Here is a 26,766-nt window from a genome sequence, read left to right as displayed (position 1 = left end):
AACCTCTTCTGTCTATAAATCCCCCAAATAATTATTATAATAAAAAATTCCATTTAAATAAACAAGGTGGATATGGTTTGGCTGTGTCCCCACCCAAATTTCATCCTGAATTATAGTTTCCATAATCCCCATGCATCATCAGAAAGATCCAGTGGGAGATAATTGAATCAGGGGGGTGGTTACCCCCATGCTTCTCTTCTAGTGATAGTGAGTGAGTTCTCATGAGATCTGATGGTTTCATAAGGGGAGTTTCCCCCTTTGCTTGGTACTTTTCCTTCCTCCCATCATGTGAAGGAAGACGTGTTTGCTTGCCTTTCCATCATGATTATAAGTTTCCCGAGGCCTCACCAGCCCTGCAGAATTGTGAGTCAATTAAACCTCTTTCCTTTATAAATTACCCTGTCTCCGGTAGTTCCTTATAGCAGTGTGAGAATGGACTAGTAGAGTAAATTGCCACAACAGAGAGTGGGGTGCTGCTATAAAGATACCTGAAAATGTGGAGGCTACTTCGGATTGGGGTAACAGAGAGAGATTGGAAAAGTTTGGAGGGCTCAGAAGACAGGAATATGTGGAAAAGTTTGGAACTTCCTAGAGCCTTGTTGAATGGCTTTGACCAAAATGCTGACAGTGGTATGGACAATGAAGTCCAGGCAGAGGTGGTCTCAGATAGAGATGAGGAATTTTTTGGGAACTGGAGTAAAAGTCACTCTTGCAATGCTTTAGCAAAGAAACTGGCAGCTGTTTTTCCCTGCCCTAGAGATCTGTGGATTGAGAGAGATGAAATGATTTAGGGTATATGGTAGAAGAAATTTCTAAGCAGCAATGTGTTCAAGATGTGACTTGGGTGCTGTTAAAAGCATTCAGTTTTATGTATTCATGAAGATATGGTCTTGATTTGGAACTTATGTTTAAAGGGAAACAGCATGAAAGTTCAGAAAATTAATGACCTGAAGATACAACAGAAAATAAAAAACCCATTTTCTGAGAAATTTAAGCTGGCTACAGAAATTTGCCTAAGTAACAAGGAGCCAAATGTTAATCACCAAGACAATGGGAAAAAATGTCTCCATGTCAGAGACCTTCACAGCAGCCCTTCTGATCACATACATGGAGGCCTAGGAAGAAAAAGTGGTTTCTTGGGCTGGGCCCAGGGCCCCCCTACTGTATGCAGCCTAGGGAATTGGTGCACTGTATCCCAGCCACTCTAGCCAGGGCTAAAAGGGGCCAAGGTACATCAAGGTACATCTCAGGCCATGGCTTCAGAGGGTAAAATCCCCAAACCTTGGCAGATTCCACATGGTATTGAGCCTGCAGGTGCACAGAAGTCAAGAATTGAGGTTTGGGAACCTCTGCCTAGATTTCAGAGGATGTATGGAAATGCCTGGATGTCCAGGCAGAAGACTGCTACAGGGGCAGGGCCCTCATGGAGAAGCTCTGATAAGGCAATGCAGAATGGAAATGTGGTGTTGAAGCCCCCACAGAGTCCCCACTGGGGTACTGCCTAGAGGAGCTGTGAGAAGAGGGCCACTGTCCCCCAGACCCCAGAAGACCACCAACAGCTTCTGCCACATGCCCTGAAAAGCTGCAGACACAATGCCAGCCCATGAAAGCAGCTGAAAAAGAGGGTGTACCCTGAAAAGCCCCAGGAGCAGACCTACCCAAGGTCATAGGAGCCCACCTCTTGCATCAGTGTGATCTGGAAGTAAGACATGGAGTCAAAGTAGATTATGTTGGAACTTTAAGATTTAATTACTGCCTCATTGGATTTTGGACTTACATAGGGCCTGTAGCTCTTGTTTTGACCAATTTCTCCCATTTGGAACAGGTGTATTTACCCAATGCTGGTATCTCCATTGTATCTAGGTAGTAACTAACTTGCTTTCGATTTTACGCGCTCCTAAGCAGAAGGGACTTGCCTTTTCTCAGATGAAACTTTGAACTTGGACTTCTGGGTTAAAGCTAGAATGAGTTAAGACTTTGGGGGACTCAGTTGGGAAGGCATGACTATGTTTGGAAGTATAAGGACACGAGATTTGGGAGAGGGCCGGGGTGGAATGATATGGTTTGGCTGTGTCCCCACCCAAATCTGATCTTGAATTGTAGTTCCCATGATCCCCACATGTTGTGAGAGGGACCCGGTGGGAGTAAGTAAATCATGGCAGTGGTTACCCCCATGCCATGCTGCTATTCTCATGATAGTGAGTGAGTTCTCATGAGATCTGACGGTTTTATAAGGGGCTTTTCCCCTTTGCTCAGCACTTCTCCTTCCAGCTTTCATGTGAAGAAGGATGTGTTTGCTTCCCCTTCTGCCATGATTTTAAGTTTCCTGAGGCCTCCCCAGTCCTGCAGAACTGTGAATCAATTAAACCTCTTTCCTTTATAAATTACCCAGTCTTCGGCAGTTCTTTATAGCGCATGAAAACACACTAATACAAAGACTAAACATTCTTTAAAAAATTCCTTTTATAAAAACAGCCGGACTGAACCCCATAGTCTAAGGACACAGTGGCAGATACTCAGGTGTTTTACTTTCATATTTTGCCAAAGCAAATCCCACACAACCACTCCCTGGGAGAACTTCCTAAAGCCACAAAGGAGCCAGTAACACCATTTATGTTCGCATCCATTCATGTTGATTTTTCTCTTCTTACATTTCTTGGATGTTCCATCAAGAGGTGAATACTTGAAGATGAGGGTTGAGACCCTGCTTCCCACAGGACCCCATCAATGGTCCTATCTCAACTCCCAGAGGAATGAAAAGACTGTGGATGAAATGTTTCTACATGCTTTTCGGGTTTTTCCTTCTAGCTGTTTTTCAATCAAATGGGTATAGAAATCTCACTGCACTAGCCTCCTTTAAGCTTCCTCGGATGTTATAAGCTTTGAGGCAATAGGAGCAAACTGCTCCTTTCAAATGTGTTTATCTCAAATTCCTTGCAGGAATGTCCTGAGTACTGTCTATATCAATCTGCAGACTCTTGGGGGCTTTGTGGATGGCACAGCACTGAGTTATGGCACCTGTCTCTTCTGTACTTGCAACAGAAATTTATGCAACATAAGAACAGTGGGGTCTTCAGGAATACTCAGGCAACATTACACAAAGCATAGAAAGGAAGAATGTGAGGTCGAAAGTATGCAGATACAAATTTCAAATCTCCTTTTCTTGGGGGAACAAATTAATGTCAATTTCCTCATCTCTACCATAGGGAGGATAGTTCATTGAGGAGTCTGCAGTGAACATTAGTCATGTTTCAGTCACCCAGGTTCTATGCCTGCATCCTGAGAGCTCCCTGAATTATCTGAGGAGGGGTAGTAGTTGCCTCCTATTGGTGTTGATCTTGGTGGGAGGGTGAACGCAGGAGCCACTTCCAACTGGGTTACTGGAAGAGTTAGGTTGCTTTCTCTCCTTCCTTTGGCACAACCAGAGGGTGAAAATGTGACTTAAGCTTGCCCAGAGGATGTTTTTTCCTAGCACTCTGAAGTTCGAGCCACTGACAAAGTCTGGACAGATGTTCATAGGAGCATCTAGGGCTGTAGCAGAGGCTTGCTGGTATAGGCACTCCTCACTACAAAACTCAGTTTAGGCTTCCCAGGTCTAGGGAGCAGTTTTGGGTCCTGCTTGGCTCTGCATCTTCTTCCCTGTCTTTCCACTCATCTCTGGAACTCCCAAGAGCCTGCCAGTTGGTCAGAGTGAATTTCTGTTGCTGACTAACAATGAACCACCTGTTAGGACATTGTAGGGAGATTACATGAAACCACAGAAAACAGACCCAGTACAAATCCAGGAAAATGGTAGGCACTCACTGTTATCACATTCCTTTCTCCTCCCCTTTCCCTAAGAGGATCAGAGCACTCACACTGTTTGACACATAAATGTGTGTGTAGCCATAAGCCTTGACCAAAAACATCTGACAGCTCCAAAGGAGCCACAGCAGTCAGCTGAGGGAGAGGGCCTTGAGCTGGAGCCACTGGGGATTAACACCTGAAAAGAGAATTCACGAAACTGTGTGCAAAGAGGCTGTGCATATGGCTATATGGTGGTGTTTTCACAAACAGGTATTTACTTATATGAATCAATCATAGAAGAGAGAGAGAAGTTTAAATAGTTTATTTAAATGTTACTTTCCCAATCTACCTAATCAGCTTATCTCCATAATAATGAGTTGGTAGAAATGTAACCAGTGATTCTCAACTCCAGCTGCACATAGGAATCACTGCGAGAGCTTTTTAAAAATTCTGAAACCAGGGCCTCATCCCCAGACCAATGTTGGGGTCAGATGGTCCTAATGAGCCATTGCTACTGAAAACAACTGCCTCGGTGAATCTCAGTTCCTAAGCTCCTCTCACAGAAACACCTTACGCAAACACCTTAATGTGCTTGCATTTGACTCTGGGTTATTTTCCACACATGGCCTTGAAACCCACACCATTGCTTCATGGAGAGCCTAGCCAAAGAACCTAGTGTCTGGCCCAATGCTACATGGAAAGTAGGTGGGGTGGACTTATGGGGACAGTGACATCCACTCATCCTTCCAATATCTCATGAGTGACTGTGGTGTGTGAGGTATTGTACTAGATAATGAAGAAACAGCAGCAAACAGACCAAGTCTTCTGCCTTATGGAGCAGACCTTCTAGTGGATGGAAAACTAAATATGACGTGCAATTTAAAGAATTTCCAAGAAAAAATAACAATAGAATGTCACCTTAAATTCGAATGCAGAACCTTCCTCTATGCAAGAGGTGAATTTGCTTTATGAATATTTTCTCCCACAACCATAATCTAGTCCAGGTGTCTCTAACTAGAGGTTATTGTGTCCCTTGGGGGATATTTGGCAATATCTGGACACATTTTTCAGTCGTCACAATGGGTGGTAGCAGTTAATAGGCATCTAGTAATTAGAGGCCAGAGATGCTTCTCAATGTCCTACAATGCACAGACTAGCCTCACAACAAAATATTGTCTGATCCAAATGTCAACAGTATGAGGCTGAGGAACCTAGTCTACTCAAACCAACCCTATTCAAACTTAGCCTTGGGGGTTGCCTGACTTCTCCAAGGTCACACGGTGACCTTCTAGTAAAACATGGAACAGGGGCAGCACTTAAATATCACAATTCCACTGTTTTTACTTAAAAGCATCTCCTTCTGAATTGCACCTTGATTCCTGATCAGATATAGAGAAAATATATTCTTATAGCTGAGAAAAATGGGGCACCAAAAATCTAGACATGATTTATTCTAAACATGATACAAGTTCTCAGAAGAAAATGCAGATTCTCTCAGCCCAGAATTGCCTTCCCTACCTCTTTAAGTGAACACAAGCATGTCATGTCCCCACTCATGAAACCTAAATGCTCCCCAACTGCCGGCAGCATGACTGTTTGTAAACTAACTCCCAATTCTTCCAGTCACATTTCACACAACACTCCCTCTTACATGTGAACTTCAATTCTACCTATTTCTTGCACCTTTGATTTAGGGCACTGGATGAGTTTCTTCTAAGCCAATTAGCTTCTGGGTTCTAGGTCAGGATCAATACTGTCCTAGGGCTTCATGAGCCATACCAATACCCTTATAAGAAATTCTCATTTTTCTTTAAACTGATTCAAATCGTGTTTCTGTAACATCCAAAAAAAAAAAAAAAAAGGTGTTAAGAAACACAGTCCTGGGAACTACTGGTTTCAGCTCTGACATGTACACGGCTTGGAAGTCATCACAATTATTCTTACAAGAAAAAGGAGGGAAAACTGAAAAGCACTACATTTTCTCAGACTCATTGGAGAACTGAGATTGTAGGACAAAAATGCCACTCCCAAATCTGGAGAGACAGATACATTCAAGGAAGAAATACATGATGGGAAAATTATTTTTCTTAATTGATCAACATATACTGTTCGTTTAAAGCAATAATAGTAGTGATGAATCACAGCAAAGTCGCAAAGGACATGAGGGTAACTGGGAAAACACAGTTGTAAGTTACCTGTGCTACATGGGAAGCATGACAGTGTTATATGAAATTGACTCAGATTATTAAAAATTTTAGGGAAACAATTAATATTTTAAGTAGAATTGGTACACCAAGAGAGGATAGCAAATGTAATCACATAAAATATTGGAATCAGAAAAGGTAGAAAAAAGGAGTGGATACAAAACAAAGAACATATGAAATTAATAGAAAATAGTTAAAAACATGATAGATATTAATCAAGCTATATGAAAAGCATTTAAATGTGAACAGACTAAATATACCAATTAAAAGAGAGACATTGTCAAAGTAGATTTAAAAACATGATGTGCCTATATAACATTTACCAAAATCCCACCTCAGCTCAAAAGACTTTTACAGGTTAAAAGTAAAGAGATAGAGAAAGGTCATGCTAATGATAATAAATAAAACCTTCAGTATTCACATAAATTCCAGACAAAGCAGATTTTACAAAAAGGAAAATTATCAGGGGTAAAGAGGAAGCATTATATAATGACAAATGGGCTAATTATCCAAGAAGTTACAACAATCCTAAATGTGTATGCATCTAACAAATGCACATCAAAATATATGAGACAATCACCGATAGAACTTGAAGGAGAAATAAACAATCCCCCTATTATAGTTGGAAACTTAACACTCCTCTGTGAGCAACTGATAGATCAAGCAGGCAGAAAATCAGTAAGGATGTAGATGACCTGAACCCACTATCAATCAACTTGATCTAATTGACATTTATGGAACATTCCATCCAAAAGAAGCAGAATACACTTTCTTCTCAAAATCACATGAAACATTTACAAAGAAAGATTACATTCTGTGCCATGTAGCCTTACATGTAAAACAGAAATTATGCAAAGTATGTTCTCAAGCCACAGTAGTAATTAAACTAGAAATCAATACTAGAAAGACAGATGGTAAGTCCAATAAATATTTGTTAATTAAAAACACACTTCTCAATAACATATGAATCAAAGAAATCTCAAAAAAATTAAAAGTATTTTAAACTAAATTAAAAAGAAAATATAACTTACCCACAATTTTGAGATGTAGAAAAGCAGTGCTTAGAGAAATATTTATAGCATTAAAAATACATACTAGAAAGAAGATCTAAAATCAATAACCTAATCTAAAATTAATTCGTGTTAAGTGTAGACAACCTAAAAAACAAATTATACCTGAATCAAGCAGAAGGAGATTATACAAATCAGAGAAAAAAATCAATGAAATTGAAAATAGAGAAAACCTACAAAACCAAAAGCTAATTCTTTGAAAATATCAATAAAATTGATAAAATCCTACTCAGGCTAACAAGGAAAAAGGGAAGACAAAAATTACCAATAACAAAAATGAAAGTAGAGTCATCACTACTGATCCTATGTAAATTAAAAGGCAAGTTTTCTTCTTTGAGATCTATTGCACACCCTGGTGAATACAGTAGATAATAATGTAGTGTGCATTTACAATTGCTGAGATTAAATTTTAAATGTTCTCACCACAGAAATGGTAAATAGTTGAGGTGATGAATATGTTAATTAGCTAAGTACTACACACTGTATTCATAAACCATAATATCACTTTGTGCCCGTATATACAGCTATACTCTTTCAATTTATAATAAAAATAAAAATTAAAACAAAAACAAGCGAAACAACTCCTCCCAAAAAATAATAAGGAATACAGCAGCTAACTCTATACCCACAAATTTTATCACTTGGATATAAGATAGATGGATTCCTTGAAAGATACTAACAAAATTCACACAAGGAAAAATAAGTAGCATGGATAGCCCTATCTATTAAAGGTGAGTAAATTATTAATAACCCCCCGAAAAATGAAATCACCAGGCTCAGATGGATTCACCGGTGAAAACTTACAAACATTTAAGATATAAATTACCATTTCTACACACTGTGTCCGAGCAAAAGAGAAGCAGAGGGACGATGTTCTAACCATATTACCAAAACCATATGAAGACATTCAAGAAAAAATAAAAGCGCAAACTAATATCTCTCAGTAACATGGGTATTAAAATCCGCAATAAAGCATTAAATTGAATCCAACAATATATAAAAAGAATTACACACCACACACAAGTGGAATTTATTCCAGGTATACAAGGTTGATTTAATGTTCAAAAACTTAATCAAGATAATTCTTCCACTGCATTCACAGGCTAAAGGAGAAAGATCATACAACTATGTCAACTGGCATAGGAAAGAAGCTTTGCCCACTTTTCAATGGGGTTGTTTTTTTCTTGTAAATCTGCCTAAGTTCCTTGTAGATGCTGCATATTAGACCTTTGTCAGATGTATAGATTGCAAAAACTTTCTCCCATTCTGGGTATATACCTAAAGGAATACAAATCATTCTATTATAAAGATACATGCATGCATATGTTCATTGCAGCACTATTCACACTATTCACAATAGCAAAGACATGGAATCAACCCAAATGCCCATCAATGATAGACTGGATAAAGAAAATGTGGTACAGATACACCATGGAATACTGTGCAGCCATAACAAGGAATGAGATCATATCCTTTGCAGGGGCATGGATGTACTTGGAAGCCATTATCCTCAGCAAACTAACAAAGGAACAGAAAACCAAACACCACATGTTCCCACTTATAAGTGGAAGCTGAACAATGAGAAAACAGGGACACAGAGAGGGGAACAACATTGACTGCGGCCTATCATGGGAGGGCAGTGAGGAGAGAGCATTAAGAAAAAGAATTAATGCTTGCTGGGCTTAATACCTAGGTGAGGGGTTGAAAGGTGCAGCAAACCACCATGGCACATGTTTACCTTTGTAACAAACCTGCACATCCCGCACTTGTACCCTGGAACTTAACAATATATAATTTAAAAACAAACTTGACAAAATGTACAGGAAGTCTTGATAAGGAAAAACTCTCACCAAACTAAGAAGGAAAGAGAACTTTCTCAACTTGATAAAGAACATGAACAAAAAGCCTATAGGCGACATCGTACAGAATGTTGAGAAACTAGATGCTTACTCACTAAGAAGAGGAATGAAGCACGACAAGCCCTTCTCACCATTCCTATTTTACACTGTACTGGAGCCAAATGAAAAAGCTCTCAATAGCCAGAGTGGGAAAATTTGAGCAACAAAATTCATAAAATAATATTAGAATATGACCCAAAGTATAAAATAAATATCCAGGTGTTCTCACTGAAATAAGTATATTATTGAATAAATACATAAATGAGGGAAAATAAGCAAATGTCACCTGCAGAATTCTAAATAACTTCAGCAGCTATATTATCCTCAAGGGGGTGAAGCACCACTTCCCTCTTTACAATTGTGAGCTGGGGATAAGCACTTCCTTGCAAAGTATAGCCTTGGAAGAATGGGAAAAAAGTAACTTTACAGTGGAGAAACCTGACAAACCCAGCCCCAGCCCGGTGCTGGTGAGGCGGGATAGGTGGCCGAGGAAGCGACCATGTCCTCAGGATATGGCAACCTTGGGACCTTAGGATCAACACAATAAAACTCAAACTCATTCAAGCAGAGCAATCTCCAGTAGGGAATTTCCCCTGTAGACAGCATGCGTATTTTGATTTTATCTGTCCTCAGGCAGACCCTTTGCTCATTATAATAGTAAAAAAACACAGCCCTGGGTGGAGATTTTGGACACTAATGAGACATGCGATGTATGAACAAGCTCGTACAGCTACTGCGCATGTGCACCCAGAGGACCTCCCCCAAACGTGCTTCCTAGTGACACCTCTTCCCACCCGCTTATGAATAATCATGTAAGGCTCCCATAAAGGGAGTCTCCCTAGTGCCCGTCTTTGCTGTCTCATCCTTACCAGCAGCCTGCCTTGAATGCTCTCACTCTCTGGTGTACTATCTATCCTGAACTTAACTTTCAAAAGATTTTCTTTTGCAATACATTGCTCTATAGTGCATCTCCTTTGCTGTGTGTCTCTTGTTTAAATCCATTTAAACTAAAAAGGCAAGAACTGGGGTCTCACAGCAGCCGTCAGCCCTGGAAGTGAACATCAACAGTAGCAAGTCACGTGGGCTCTATGCAGCCTCGATGTGACAAACATGGCACTTTGGCTCTGTGGTTTTCCTCCCCCAAGCCCAGTGCAATCAGGAGAAAGAGCACCAGACAAATCCCAGTTGACAGACATTCCTCAAAACAGCCGACCGGTAAGTCTCAAAATGGTCAAAGCCACCAAAACCAAAGAAAGTCTAAGAAATGGTCACAGCTACAGGAGTGTTAAAGCAAAATAAATATGGCCTGAGAAGGACTCGATTTCCATGTTTGAGTCCTTGTGGATGAACTGCAACCTAGCTTAATAGGTAGACAAGATTGAAAACCTAACTTTGGAGTATGCGCCTGTAACAGTCGCTGAGTCTTGGCCAATCCCAGCGCCCACACTTCAACCCGTCATACACTGCAGAGTGTTCAAACTGTGTTCAAGTAAGGCAAACACTGAGCTCTAACCAACCCAGCTGTCCCGGTACCTCACTTCCGATTTCTGTGTATCACTTTACTTTTTTGGTCTATAAATGTGTTCTGACCACAAGGCACCCCTGGGGTCTCTCTGAATCTGCTGTGATTCTGGGAGCTGTCTGATTCACGAATCATTCATTGCTCAATTGAACTCCTTTGAATTTAATTCAGCTGAAGTTTTTCTTTGAACAGGAGTTCCAGGAGACACGACCCTTACATGTAATGCAGTCTCCTGGATGAGATCCAGGAACAGCCAAGGGGAGCGGTAGATAAAAACTAAGGAAATTTGAATAAAGTATGGACTTTAGCTAATCATCATGTGTCAATATTGATGCATTAGTTGGGACGAATGTAGCACACGAATGTAAGGTATTAATAAAAGAGGAAACTAGCGGGGACATATGGGAACACTGCAATAAGTTCACAAGTTTTTGTAAAGTCAAATCAGTTCTGAAATTAAAAGCCCGTCTGCCTCTCGCCCTTCTCTCTATTTCAAGCAGCTCTATCAATCCCCACTAGGTCATAAGGGGATGTACAATCCCAGGTACAGACCACATGTCACTGGACATTGGTATAAATTGAAGACACCAACATCTGTCCTCTTTGTAACAGTGTACCAGTCTTCACAAGAGGAAAATGCCTCATCTCATGGGACGTGTTCTTAGTGAAAGGTAATTCGAGGAACGATTTTACTTCATGGAAGCCGCATCTGGTCCCTCTCCTACCCCTGGCACGGCCAGCTAGTAGACAGGTGATTCAGCAGAGGCTGCATGGAGGTCTCTGCAGCTGACATGCAGATAACCAGGAGAACTATGGAAGGAATTCACTGTGAGGGCAGGAGAGAGTTGCTAGGAGGCTGCCGTGTCCACACTTGGCCTCCAACCTCCCTCCGAATCTGCATGGCCAAGCTGGGTCCCATAATATCCATCCAGTAAACCCTTTTATTTATTGTTTTTTCTTAAATTAGCTGGAGGGTGATTTATGGCCTGCAACTTAGAATATCATTGGATACACCACAGCATATTTTACCTGAAACGGAATAAGAAGAAATCCTATTCTGGGTCAACACAGGTTCAAAGGTTACATCATTCATGTCAATTAAGCTCACAGGGTCAATCTCAAACCACCATATTATTTCCTAACAAGCTTTAAATCTTCTGCATATCTGGCTGCCCAAACCACCAAAGAATATCGTCCGAGCCTCATCAATGCCAGGCTCACTTCTGCCCCTTGTCAAACACTCGTATTTTATTATCTTGCTATCTCCTTTCTAAGTCTCACCTTTGCAAGAATATCTCCTTGGTAATGTCTTAATCTGACCTGGACTTAAAGCCAATCACAGTGCTAGGCATATGGCATTTAACAAATTCTTGAGCATTTAAAACTGCAAAGACCTCAGCAAAGTGCACATATTTGTTAATAATCAGCGATTCATTCATTCATTCAAGAAACTGAAGGATGTCCCTTTAAGAACAGCCCCTTCTCTGAGCTTGTTCCAGTGTTGTAGGCCCCCGGCTGATTATTCTGGACTGTTAGGTAACCAAGGGAATGCTACCTCTATACTGGGTTCCAGCCTTCCATTCAGATCTGAAGACCAGAACTCTTTGGAAACTGACTCCCTGTGATGAAAAGGAACGGAAGAATAACTGGTGAGGACGTGAAAGAAAGAGTCCCAATTCTTATCCTCCTCCAGGCCCATGGCAGGTAAGTAGAGACTGGGATGCATCTGAGCCTCGCTCTCAGTGGGGGAGGGACAGAGGAGAATGTGTGGCTAGAAAAATACAGAAGAAAGGTTTCCAGTGCTGTGGGATGCTTCAGTTGTTCACTTGAAGGAAAACATTTTCTGGGATTGAATGAGATCGTTAGATGTCTCAGGAATGAAAGAAAGCGTTTTGCTTTTCTTTTCCTGCAGGTGTCACCTTCAGAAGATAGAAGCGCCAGGATAGAACAGAAGTTGTAAGATGACAAACAACCCCACCCGGGTTTTCTTGTTCTTAAAGCGTGAAACACACACACACATATACACACATACAAGTACACACAGAGAAAGAAGCTAACTCCTGTGCTTCAGCCGTCACATGCCCCTGAGTGCCCATAAGATCACAGGCACGCCGCCGGAGAGCTGTACAGTGGCTGGTCAGTCGTTATCAACAAAGAACTCAAACCGCAGCCGCTGCATCAGCCCACAATTTGCAAATGTGCATGATGCATATTTGCATATATCCCTCCCAGTGGTGGCAGTTAGTCTGGTCCCCTCTCACTCTGGTCATCCTTGACGGGCCCTGGATGTCTGACTGGTACCTGACCCCTAAAACAGGAGCCCGACGCTGGGCCATGCCAGCACTTTCAACACAGAGAGTCTAGAAACACAGTCACAATTCGGAGAAAAGTGTCCAAGGATATTTGGCTGGATCCTTCAGGGTTATTTATAGCAGATGGCCGGAGAGAACAGACACACACCCATTCTAAATATTTGGAAGCTATGGTAAATTATTGTTCAATTGACTTCATTTAAAAAGATAATACAGTTTTGGCCGGGCACGGTGGCTCAAGCCTGTAATCCCCGCACTTTGGGAGGCCGAGACGGGCGGATCACGAGGTCAGGAGATCGAGACCATCCTGGCTAACACGGTGAAACCCCGTCTCTACTAAAAATACAAAAAAATAGCCGGGCGAGGTGGCGGGCGCCTGTAGTCCCAGCTACTCCGGAGGCTGAGGCAGGAGAATGGCATAAACCCGGGAGGCGGAGCTTGCAGTGAGCTGAGATCCGGCCACTGCACTCCAGCCTGGGCGACAGAGCAAGACTCCGTCTCAAAAAAAAAAAAAAAAAAAAAAAAAAAGATATACAGTTTTATTATTTTCTAATTATAGGGATTCAAGCTAAAGAATAATCTTGCCAGGTCCAAGTTAACCTCCAGCTGTTTACATAAACACATGAGACTCATCCATAATCAGAGCGTTTTAAGTATGCAGCAAGCACATTATAAATGTAACCTCTTAAAGAAACTGTGTAGCATTGTACCGAGGTAAACACACATTCATGAAACATTTCCTTCATTGTTGTTCTTATCTGTAAAACGGATTTTTTAAATCGAACTGACATTTCTAATTGATGGGCTCTGAACAAATATACTTTTGCTGTACTTCCCAAATTTTCCAAACTTTGACCTGTGAGTGGAGCCACCAAATTTAGAAGCTTCAAATGCATTTGCTTCTGAATTTGCCAAGACTTGGAGCCTCATACTGTGCAGCCAAGCACAGTGAATTTATCTTGGTTTTGTTACAGATTGCCAAAGATAAAAGCCACCCTTGGACCCTAATGGATATGTTTAGTGTCTAATAAAGTCATGAGACACAAAGCTTTCTGTGAAATTCAGTGCTACACATATCACTGCTTCCACACACACACACACAAGCCACATGTGGCTCTCATCTCCTGACAGTCAAAGCTTCAGGGGATTGCAGTGTTTAATCCTGGGTTCAGAAAATCTAGTCAGTCGTTGGCAGACCTAAAAGATGCCAGGTAGTATGAAACGGCGTAAGAGCAAAGCTCACCTATTCAAACCTTTTGTTTCCACCACCAAAATATTTCTCTACACAAGCAGCCATCCTCACAGAGAATACTAGGTAAGACTTTTGGACCCAGAAAAGTAAAACACAAAGCTAGCAGACCTCGCTGAGGACCTGTGGCCAGCTGGATCCAGATCCCATTTCCAGAGGGATGGAGGGGAACGCTCACGAAGGCTCGGCCCCACAGACGTGTTCCTGTGCCCTAAATCCCTGCGGCTAATCCAGGAACGGCACATCCAACCAGGCCAAAGGTTTTTACCTTCCAGGACTTAGCCAAGTTCGGTCATTAGAGGCATGTCCATGAGGTTGTTTCCTTAGTTAAAATCAAAAAGGCATTTCTAATACTAGGTCACAATCAAATAAACTTAAATGTGCAACACAGAATCAAACGGTGATTTATTTTCTTAAACGCATCCACCCTTTAAACATAAAGGAAGAAGGGGGAGGGGAGAGGGAAGGGCGAGGGGAGGGACGAGGGGAGGGGGCGGGGAGGACGAGGGGAGGGGCGGGGGGTGAGGGCAGGGGAGCGGGGAGGGGGGAGGGGAGGGGAAGGGGGAAGGGGAGGGATGAGGGGGAGGGGAAGGAGGCGTGGGGAGGGGGGAAGAGAGAGGGAGAAAGAGGGAGAAAGAAAAGAATAGAAAAAAGAATAGAAGAAAAGAAAAGCTAGAAAAGGCAACCATAACTCCCATATGAAGGGGACAGACAGCTGGTCATTATTGGATGAACTTTGTAAGCCCACATATGAAATATATCTTACATACAGTTGCACTCCTAATTTCGGAAGTCATAACACATTTTATCACATCGCACATCAGGTCAAATTGTTGAGTTATACAGCAGTGCTAGGACATTTTTAATAACCCAGTAACACTTCTACTAAACAGCTGTTATAATCAAACTTGCCTGTGTTGAAAATAAAACTAAAACTATATAATGAAAATACAATCAAGCCTAGGCAAGTAGCTTCTCTCACACATTATATTCCAAAGTAAAAAGCAGCCCATATTTATTCTAAAGTACACAGAGCTTATTTTCAATGTCTTGTCTTTGGTATATTCTTATATAAGAAACTCAACAAATTCTACTGTATATTCTTCACACATTATGCTCATTTATTTTTTTGAACACTAAGTTCTATTTCCAGGGAGACACAAAATGATAACTTTGAGGTTGGTACCATATTATACTTAGAACTTACATATCTGGAATAGATTTTGAGTTGGCAAAACCCCGTTCCCTGTCCTTTCTGACAACTGTTGCCATTTCATTTGCAGTCTCATTTCAGCTGGGAGGCATTTAACTCTCCAATTTTGAAAAGCCTTCTTGGATAACTTTAGCATTCCCCAAACTTGCTGATAATACCCTAAGCTAAGGCAAAAGGCATACCATCAGCATCTCCCTGACTGCCCTATCAATGGCCTGGAACATCTATTCAGACGAATATTCTCACAACCAAATTGCCAACCCGGAAAGATCAGACTGGTCTCTGCAGTGCAGATGGAGTTTGTAAAAATGGGAAGGCCGGCTGCACTTTGGTGAGTGATAACACAACTCTTCTGGCCAAATAGCTTCTGGAAAACACCTGATCGACGGGCGGGTACAGACAGACATTGGGAAACCACTTACCTCAGCGTGAAGCGATCTTCAGTGGAATTTCTGGAGATGGAAACAGGGAAAGTCAGCACGTCTCCTTTCCTCACGGTCTTTGGTATGTAGTGGATGGCCACGCTGTTGTCCAGGCGCAGTTCTCTCAGGGCAGGTTTCCTGTGTGTCTGGTAAAGGAAGATGCTCCCGATCCTCTGCAAGGGGGGCCCGGACTCATCGATGTCACTGTGGCCTGTCCGGATCCCATTGCTTTTCCTGGCATCCTCCCTGACGCAGTCCCCTCTCTCACCCCCCGGGTGCACGGTGTAGTAGAGCTCCACGGGGGTCCCCTCCGGCTGCTCCACGGACTTCTTCCTCCCGGCCACCACCGTGGGGGGGCTGAACCAGCTGGCCAGGAGCTCCAGCTCGGCCACACACAGCCCCAGGTCCCCCCTCAGCCGGCAGCTGCCCCGCACCTCTCTGGTCTCTCGGAAAGCGAAGACCCTCAGGCAGGGCAGCTTCTCCCCGGCGCTGCGGTCGCCCCAGTCTCTGCCCACGATGTGGAACAGAACGTGCACTCGGGGCCGGCTCAGGTAGACTTTGTCCCGCAGGATGTGGGCTTTGAGTTTCCAGTTCAGAGAAAATTTGTTGGTGAATCCAAACGGGTTGGAAGGTAGCATTAAATCCTGGGGCACCACTTGCTCGATGGAGAAAGGCCCGTAGCTGGCATTGAGAACAGGCAGCCTCTTGGATTTGTAAATCAGAAACGACTCCACCCGGGACTGCAGGCTGGAGTTCCTCATGATATCCTGGTTGGCCTCCTTCAGGAAGAAGGAGACGTCAGCGTTGTTGATGTGGTAGGTCACGGGGAGGTAGGTGGGCAGCAAGGAAAACCTCTGGATGCTCTCAAGGATCCCTCGACCTTCCGTCACTGTGGAGAGGGAATCGCAGTGCAGGTGTTAGTAATGCTAAGGTCCTGTTACCGGTATTTCAGACATCTGCGTGGCCCCTTCATCACAGAGGGCCCTGTCTTCATGCCAATTATGCAATTCTTTAACCAAACCTCTTAATCCAATCTACTCGCTTCATATTATTGGTTTCAGAAGAAATAAATGCCACCAACCTAAGTAGAAAACCAGTATCATTTAACCTACAAAAAAGTTGAGCATGCAAATAAATATAATTCAAATGAAGTTTTAAAATTTCAACTCGTGGTAATGGTGTTTTTATGGGGTTATGGTAAAGACTTGCTTTTTTTTTTTTTTTTTTTTTTTTGATAAAAGGAGAAATGAGCAAGTGTTAGAAAGCTGTCACGAACAAGCTAGCATCGACAGAGAGGCACCGTCCCATTCAATCAACACAGACTGAGATTGGTAAAAACAGGAACGACTTTCTCAACACATGGACCAATGCTATGTCCACATTTCACCTAATACAGATTCTTGTGTGTGTGTGTGTGTGTGTGTGTGTGTGTGTGTGTGTGTTCCACCCATACACACGTGCTGCATTTAAAGACATGTCCAATGGGAAATGGTAACAGACTTGAGGCAAAAATAGATGTAGATGCACAATCATAAATCACACAGTGTACAGCCGCCCCCGCTTGGAGTTAAGGGGAGAGATGCAGAGAAAAGACTTTGGAAGGATATATTGGGAGGGACCCTCCAGAAATAGATGAGATGATGTGACCACAACACCAATGTGCCAGGGCCAGGTGTACAAAGCACATGCTCCAAGTCATCTGTGAAACACTGGACCCTAGAACCTAAGAAGCAAGGGCAGCACCTTGCTTCCATCCCAGCCACCTCCTATGGACACTACGCGGTCAGCAACAAACAAAAACCATTGTTCATTTTTCCGCACTGAACGTATCTCTCCCTCAGGGGGAGAAAAATCCAAAATGTTATTTTTACAGGTGGTCTTACATGCTATAAGAAAAATGCAGGCAGAGCAATTGCATAATCCAAAGAACCAACGTAAGGAGTTTTAGAAATGGAAACTATTGGCTCCTGGAACGCTGACTTTCTAGGCAAAGCTCCACAAGTTACGCTGACGCCCTTCTCGTCAGTCACCATGTAATTATCTTTGATGACTCGGACACTCGTGGCGTCACCTTTCTCAAAGGCCCACGCAAACACACATTTGGAAGCATGATGCCTACCTGAGTCAGGACCCCTCTTTGGCAGTCGTCTGCCAGCAGCTGAGAGAGCCAAGAGCTCAGAGGCAGGGGTCCTGCTTCTGGCTTTGCAAGACCATGAGCAGGTCACTGACCCTCCTTGCTTCCCGTGGACTCATTGGTAGCACGAGGGGGCTGACTGGAGCACTGTAGCCTCAGCCCAGCTGTGATACCGCACGGTGTTAGGCTGCATCCAATTTAACTTCTAGACAAGAAGTTCAACAGATGTATTCAACTTGAGTTTACAGAAGGCCCTGGATGAAAAAAATCTCTCCAATCAACGGCATTACCAAACTCAGAGCAGGCTGAGCTTCCATTTAAACAATTAAGGCTTATCTTGGGCTGAACCATTTGAGACTGCTTATAAGTAAGCAGTCTGCACCCACCCAAAGGACAATTTCCTAGGGTTCAATGTCATAAATATGGATTTTTGTTTTCAAAAATCAAAATATCATAGATATAAAAAGGGACTTCATGCCTTAAAAAGATTACATGTTTTAACTTTATGGAAATAACTCCTGATTTATATTATCTCTACACTTGTATTTTCACATGTGAGTTATAGTAAAAACAAAGAAGAGGCAGAGAATTTTTCATCCCCTCTCTTGGTACCCTCTCCCCATTTGCCTAGCCACATTTCTGTGACCTCTCTGGCTGCATTATCAAAGTCACCTTGCTAGGATCCTTTCCTTGACTGTACGATTCTGGGTTATGTTCTCCATCTGGGTTTTTCTGCAGCATCCCCAACTTCCTGCATCAAAACACATTATGCTTTGCTGTAATTCTCTATGCACTCCAGTGTGGGATAAGGCAGGGAGCAGAAATGATACAGAGGGCTTTTTTCTCCGCTGTATTCACAGTCTTTAAGAGAGTGCCTGGTAAATATCAGGTACTCAGTAAATATTTGATAAACACGTGAATGAATGAATCAACAAGTGTATTATGCTTTTTATGTTACAAAGAGCAGATTCTGTTTTTACGCTAGGATGTTATTCACTGTCCTCTTCGCTTCCATCCCTGTAATCAGAATCCTGGATCCTTTTATCCCATTAAGAGTTCCATGTAATCCTGGTGATATGCGACTAAGGAAGATGGGCCTCTCCGTGTAATGAGACTCCTATAAGACCTACATCAATGATACAGGTTGCCCTATTGTTAAAAACACATCTTGGCCCCACTTAGAACAAGTACCTTGAGCTGCCTCGGCACTCTTTTGCCATTCGTGCTAGAAACAGCCAAAGCCAGACAACCAAATTGCAGATGGTTAAACATTAATGCCAGATACCAAGGTTCCGTGAACTTCCCTGTTAAACATCTGACCCCAACTACTTGAGGCCACAAAACTTAATTGCGCAGCTAATTACACATTCCAAGGGCAACGACATTGGGTCCTCTGATTTTATTCAGGAAAGCAATAAGGCAACCAGGGGTCACTGCGAACATCATTTGAAGGGAAGTAACTTCTTAGCTTTATTCCACAAATGGTCTGTTAGTCATTTTGCCTGGTATCTGACCTAAATGTTTACTGCTTACAACTGCTCCATATCGACCTCAAGCTAGTGCCACTTCCTTTCTTTTTTTTTAAATAATACTACAAAAATAATGCCAATTATATTCCACGATGCACAGAATGCATCGTAAAACTCATTATCCTCTCATCCCTACAGGAGTGGTTCCTACCACTAAAGGACACCATTTATATTTAACATAAACATTAGCAAAGTGTTAAATAACAAAGAAGCTATACACAGTAAATGTCAGTTAATAATTTGCTAAGGACAAAAATTACTCTTTGATTGGGTGGCATGGCTGTAATTCTTACTGGAGGGAGAGTGGCATGTTCACATCTTGAAGCAACTCAGTGGTCTGGGAGAGATTTTGTATTAATTTTAACATTTTCGAAAGGATCTTTTTTTCCCTGAATAATACTTTTTTTAAAAATATGGGAAGAAGACAATTTGAGCACAAGACTCTCAATTTTCCCCTATGTGGACTCAAAAGCAATAACTAATAGAATATGGTAATAGGCAAAAAAAATCTACATTCATGCTGAAAATTAGGTACAACCTGCATGCCATAGACTGCAAGAATTACTGGGAGTCACAAGGGACTCAAATACCTCACACAGAAAACAAAATGATTAGGGCTGCCAGACAAAACACAAACACCTAATTATGTTTTGATTTCCAGTAAACAGAAATATTCCATAGGGCATGCTTATAATTAAAAATAAATATTTTAAAATTGTGTTTTTCTGAAATTCAGATGTGACTAGGCATCTTGTGCTTTATTTCCCAAATCTGGCAATCCTCAGCGTGATGTTGTCATAGAAAGAAAATAGTTGTCAACTGAGTAGATATCTGTATGATATCTGATATCTAGGCAGCTGACAAATCTACCCTGATATCTGTAAGAGCAAAGGCCATAGGCCATGTGGGTGCTCCCACACCTGACACTATTTCCAATGCTGGGAGCCAACCAGCTTTGCCATCAGCTGAATCTGAGACTCAAGCATAGCGGGGCGCTGCGCCGCACAGACAGACCTAAAACATCAAGGCATCTTGCGGATGCTGTTCTTCCCTAACAGAGACCGTGATGGGGCAGGAGGTCTGACACAGCCACACTGTGCTCCTGGAATTAGTCCAAACCTAAAACCACCTACAGGAAACCAGTGCCCATGCGGCCCCTGCACCCAACTCACAGAAGGCACCTTGGGGCAAGGGGTCTCCCCTGCTGGGCACGTCAGCATCCCGCAGCATCCTTACCGTCCCCCTGGGGATGCTGGGTCAGATGGTAACATGCAACGCTAATGCAAAAAACGCCGCCCACAGTGAAGGATATGTAAATAAACAAAAACAGAAGGAGAACAGGACCTACCAACAAAAGCTGCAGAGTAACAGAAGGAAATTCAGAAAGACATTCAAGAAGTAGAGGAATAACATACCTTTGAAGAGTATTTACCATAGAATATTGAAGTACCTTTTATACAGAATGACTTTGGAGCTCACAATTGTCAAGAAAAGCAGAGCCTTTGTTATTTTGTAATGAAATAAGACTGAGATGGAAGAAGATCCTGCAGTATTAAAAGTAAGGAATTTAAAGTGGTTTCAGATGCAATAACACAGATTTGAAAAATGCAGAAAATTGAATTTATCATCTGAGAAGGGGAGCTTCTGAAGCTTTCCCTACAGCTAAATAGAAAAGGCAAAGGAATGGAAATGATCAGTAAGAGGCTGTAACCATGTGAGACGCATATTAGATGTTCAACATTCAGATGACGGAGCTCCTAATGAAGACACCAGGAAAATGCAAAAGCAGCAGCATTAAAAGGCAAAAAAAGAAAACATTCCTGGGTTTATATACATACACATATTCAGAGTAGATCATGATATTTCACTGATTCCAGAGAAAACTGAAAACACCACCTTTTAGGTATTTCTTAAAGATACATTCCCATCAAGGGTAAAAGGTAATTCTGTAAGCATTTATTTAAAAAGTAAAATTTTAAAAACTAAAAAAAAAATCAGATTGTCTTCATTTGCATCCACTGTACAAAATTAGATATTAAAAAATACTGATAAATATTCACAGAAATACGATGAAGAATGTTCTAACTGAACAATTATCTAATTGAACAATTATTTGCCCTGAGGATTTTTCTGGTAATTGTGAGGGCAACAGAAAGAAACAAAAATGTATAGTGTATCTTCCATTGCTGAAAAATCACTGCAGCCTATTATCCGGGACACCATAAGGTTAATCAAAGTGTAGTACTCAAGAACAGGAAAACCATGTTAAATGAGAACCAGATGAGTGCTGAAAACATTTAAATTTAGAGTGCGTTCAGATAGAGTTTTAAATGCAGGCAAAACCCCACACATTGAAAATAGTAATAAAAAATTCAGAATCCACACACTATAAACTTAAAAATGGCAATAGACATAGGGAGCAAAAGAAAGTTAAAGTGGACCAAATTTGTATCTTCATAAGAGATATCAGTAGATATGGCTTTATTTTAGTCAGTGATAACCAAATAAAAATATGTCCAACTATACTTTTCTGATAACTTAAATTTTGTTTTTTATGCATATAGATTAGTGGGAAGAACTGAGAAGAGAGGACAGAAACAGTTTACTGAATAATCGATTGAATACACAGATAAACAAGAAAAATAGAAAACAAAATATAACAGAAGAACAAATTTATTAGTTATGATATTATATATAAGTGGCTTAGATTCTCCCGTTAAAAGACTAAGACTCTTGAGCTGGCTCAAAAGTTAAAAGAAAAAAAAGTTAAGCTATAAATTGTCTCCAAGAGAATTCAAATAAGTTGACTGAGGTATTTTAAAAATAAATAAATAAATAAGTAAACAACAAAAAGAATAGGTGTAGATATTCTACAGAGAAGGAACACTGGGGTCACAACTTTAATACAAAAAAATAGTAAAATTCAAGGTAAAAATAAGTAATTGAATTAAAGGTCTAAATTTTATTAAAAGACACAATTCACAGTGCATAAATATTTCAGATATTTTATGCAAGTATATACAGCCCCCAAATTAATGTAACAAAATCTCTTAAAATTACAAGTAGAAATTAATAGTAACTAAAATTTGCTTAAATGTTACATACCTCCTTTTTCAGTCTCTGACTTATAGTATAGGAAAGTAAAAAATGACATTAAGATATAAATAACTAATGCTATGATAATCTCTATGGAGAATATACTCACTTAAAATGTTCATGGGACCTTCCCATAAACTAATCATATATAAGGCCACAAGGAAACAATAATAAAAAATTACAGAAATAATTTAAATTATATTCTATGATCGTATACACTAGAATATAAACTCATAACAACAGCAAAATAGAAACACTGCTATCTACTTGGGAAGAGAAACCCAACTACTTAACAGTTCTTGAATCAAAATCAAAATAAAACTTACCATTATACTATATTTACAAGCTACTGATAATGGCAATACTACACATCAAAACATATGTGAAGCAGCCAAAGATGGAGTCAAAAGCAAATTCATAATCTTCAATAGTATCATTATTAAACCGAATAAAATTGATCAACTAAACACACAAAATGAGAAACCCAAAACAAAATCTAAATGAAGATCTCTAAAGAAGCATTAATAAAAACAAAGGTAGGAAAATAACAATGCAAGACAACAAAATCGAGAATTAAATCAAAGAGGTGTTGCATTAGGAAAAATATATATAATTATATATAATATATATGTATAATATAATAATATAACATTGTAATATAACATATAATAGTCTTATATATTATACACATATATAATACATGTACATATGTATATAATATATATTATATATCTATATATGTGATAGATTGTTAAAAATGAAATCATACATTTATAGTAATAGATTGTTAAAAATGAACAAATCATGCATTTATATAGTGTCTCATACAAAAATTTCCATAAAATAAACAAAAAGGAAGGGAAAGAAAAATATAATTGTATAATTCTAGAAAGCAAGTAAAAGTTAAAATCCAAAGATTGGTATGAAATTCTAAAAGACATACAGCAGCATAGAGGGGCTGTTTGGTAACTGCACTCTCAATTTTTCTATAGAATCTCTTATTTTTGTCTGCTTTATCAGTTTCTGAGAAAAAGAATGTGTTGAAGTTGTCCCCAATACTTTTGGAAAAACAGTTGACTCGTATGTGTCATCAGTATGTTGGACAGTACGTAAGTATCTTCACCATTATATTTTCTTGGTGTATTTGTCTCCTGTTTTTAAAAAACTTTCCTTTTGTCTTTTTAAATCCTTTTAATTTTGAATTGCATTTTTTTTTCTGAAATGAAAAGAGTCATCCCTTCTGTTTTTCCTTTGTGACAATTTCTTACTATATTTGGTCGTTTTTATTTTAACGTATTCTGTGTCACTTGTCTTTAGTGTCAGTATCTAAACAGATATTGATTGTGGGCTTTTCTTTTATTCATATGTTTAGATTTATTCCTGCTATCTTATTTTATACTTTAAATTTATTACAAATTTGTGTTGTTAGTTTTTTAAAATTTCTTCTCTCTGGTTGGGTTGATTTTTACATTTTTTTTTCTTTCTAGTGGTTGTAAATGCTGCATTATTTATTTATTGGCAAGGAAAATATGCAATGAAATTGGCTAATAAAGAAGCAGAAAGTATACAAATTTGAAAAGGCTTGTAACCTAATACCTTGGAAGAATGTTCTGGAATTTCCATTCAATAAGTCCAAATAAAGAACTTTCGACCTTACTCTACTCATCTCCCTTAAAACTCATTGAAAACAACAACACCATCTTACAGGGAGAAAAGCCAATCCTCAATTAAACAGGAATGTGACCCAAAACCCCAAATTACAAAGAATATCCAACTTAATGTGAATTGGGCAGCCTTCCTCAACAGTGGGTGAGGGGCTCCTTCCAGACCAGATGGGTCCAAACATGCTCAGAATGGCAAAGCCCAGTGGTGAGGCAGATGCCCCACAAAAGGCTGAGGCTCCGGACCCTGCCTGGCCTCAGTGAGAGGATCAGAGGTGAGGAGAGGCAGGGACTGAGGGGAAACCGTCTGTAGCAGACAGCACCACAGAGAGATCTTCCATGAGCCACCCCAAGTCCTGTGAGCTCCAGACTGAGAGGTATGCCACTAGGAACTTAGGTAGGAGGTGTTCAGGATCATGGGCCACATCCAAGTTCCCGCTCACCTCAGCTCACTTCCCTTCCTCCTTCCAGTTTCCCTGCACCAATGACTGCCCCACCCAAAGATTAACAATAACCAAACAGTCAGACCTACTACCTTCCACCCAACACCTAGCCCATTCTCAGCTGATGACCTGCACTTCATTCAGAAAGCAGAACCCACCAGAAAGGATCTCTTATCTTCCTTCCCCTAAATCCACGGTCTACTTACAAACTTCAAACACTCTTTGCCTCTTATGATAAAGCCTCTGTTTCCTTTACAGACCAATGCTTAAGTTCCTACATTTGTCCCCTATTAAACTCCTGCATGTTCTGTTGCCCTGGCTGGAGTGCAGTGGCACAATTACAGCTCACTGCAGTCTTGACCTCCTGGGTCCAAGCAGCCCTCCCATGTCAGCCTCACACACAACTTAGACTACAGGTGCACACCACCGGACTCAACTGATTTTTTTTATATATATATAGAGACAGAGTCTCCCACTGTTGCCAAGGCGGGTCTCGATCTCCTGGGTTCAAGGGATTCTCCCACATTGGCCTCCCAAAGTTCTGGAATTACACACATGAACCACTATGCCTGACTCATCTACCATTTACACACACACACACATAGATATCTCCCTATTCAAACACACACACACCTACTACACACATGTATGTATATACACACTTTTATAAAGAAACATGTATTATAGAGAGATGTGTATATTTATGTCAGTGATGATAAATAGCTCTTTGCAAATATGTGTGTATGCACACATACAGGGCACTCTATGGTCACTGTGCCAGTCTGAATACCTATTTTGGGGAATATCTTCCCTAAACTATCCATGTCCCAATTACTAAAACCTGTGACTATGTTACCTACCTAGCTAAAAGGGACTTTGCAGATGTGATTAAGTTAAACATTTTGAGTTGTGGAGATTGTCCTTGGCTGTGTCCTCACCCAAATCTCACCTTGAATTGTAGCTCCCACCCTCCCCATGTGCTGTGGGAGGGACCCGGTAGGAGGTAACTGAATCATGGGGCAGGTCTTTCCCATGCGGTTATCATGATAGTGAATAAGTCTCATGAGATCTGATGGTTTACACAGGGGAGTTGCCCTGCACAAGTTCTCTTCTCTTGTCTGCCACCATGTGAGACGTGACTTTCACTTTCTGCCATGGTTGTGAGGCCTCCCCAGCCACCTGGTACTGTGAGTCCATTAAACCTCTTTTTTTTTTTTTTTTTTTCTTAAAAAATTACTGGCCAGGCGCCATGGCTCACGCTTGTAATCCTAGCATTTTGGGAGGCCGAAATGGGTGGATCACAAGGTCAGGAGATCAAGACCATCCTGGCTAACATGGTGAAACCTCATTTGTACCAAAAATACAAAAAAATAGCTGGGCGTGGTGGTGGGTGCCTGTAGTCCCAGCTACTTGGGAGGCTGAGGCAGGAGGATGGTGTGAACCTGGGAGGCAGAACTTGCGGTGAGCCGAGATCGTGCCACTGCACTCCAGCCTGGGCGACAGAGAAAAACTCCATCTCTAAATAAATAAATAAATAAACCAGTCTTGGGTATGTCTGTAACAACAGTGTGAGAATGGACAAATATGCCTGGATTACCTGAGTAAGCCAGATGTAATCACAGGGTCCTTATGCAAAGGTGTCAATGTCAGAGAGGTGAGGTGACGATGCTGCCTGTTGGTTTTGAGGATGGAGGAAGGGGCCATTAGCCAAGGAATATAGGCATCCTCTAGAAACCACAGAAGGCAGGGAAAATGTTCCCCTGAAGCCTCTGGAAGGAATGCCACCCTGAGGCTCAACTTTAAGCTCCTAGCCTCATTCGATTTCTGTTTTAATAATCAGAAGCGTCATTTCTGATGTTTTATTTTATGTTCTTCCTTTTGCAGATAAAGAAACTGAACGCCAAAGGGATTAACAACCCTTTGACCTCAACCAAGTTTGTGCAATTAGTAAGTGCCCGTGCTGGGACTGGACTGTGGATCTAAGCCTCTAGAGTGCAAGAGCTGGTACACACAGATGCATACAAGCTGACTCTGTGAATCTCCTTTCAGCTCCACGTTCAGTGACTTCAGGTGGGCAGCTCTATATCAGCCATGGAGGGAGTATTTACACCATGGAAACTGGCAAACCCCACAAATCCCATGTGGCTCTTCCTACCTCCTCCTGGAGCCTACTGTTAAACATTTACCCTGTTAGTCTGCTGCCTGGGTTTGTATTCACCTCATTCCA

General features: G+C 41.1%; 1 protein-coding gene across 1 annotated transcript in view; it reads right to left on the bottom strand.

Annotated features, from left to right (window-relative positions):
* The window catches only part of TMEM132D (transmembrane protein 132D), an 867,237-nt gene that overhangs the window by 645,552 nt on the left and 194,919 nt on the right, over positions 1 to 26,766 (bottom strand). The window contains exon 2 of the mRNA XM_030939289.1: positions 15,677 to 16,565. Within this exon, the coding sequence (XP_030795149.1) occupies positions 15,677 to 16,565 (889 nt within the window). The remainder of the gene's footprint in view (positions 1 to 15,676; positions 16,566 to 26,766) is intronic.

The sequence above is a fragment of the Rhinopithecus roxellana genome, chromosome 10 (assembly GCF_007565055.1).
Source record: "Rhinopithecus roxellana isolate Shanxi Qingling chromosome 10, ASM756505v1, whole genome shotgun sequence".
In the NCBI taxonomy this organism is placed as follows: Eukaryota; Metazoa; Chordata; class Mammalia; order Primates; family Cercopithecidae; genus Rhinopithecus; species Rhinopithecus roxellana.
This window is presented reverse-complemented; position numbering and strand designations above follow the sequence as displayed.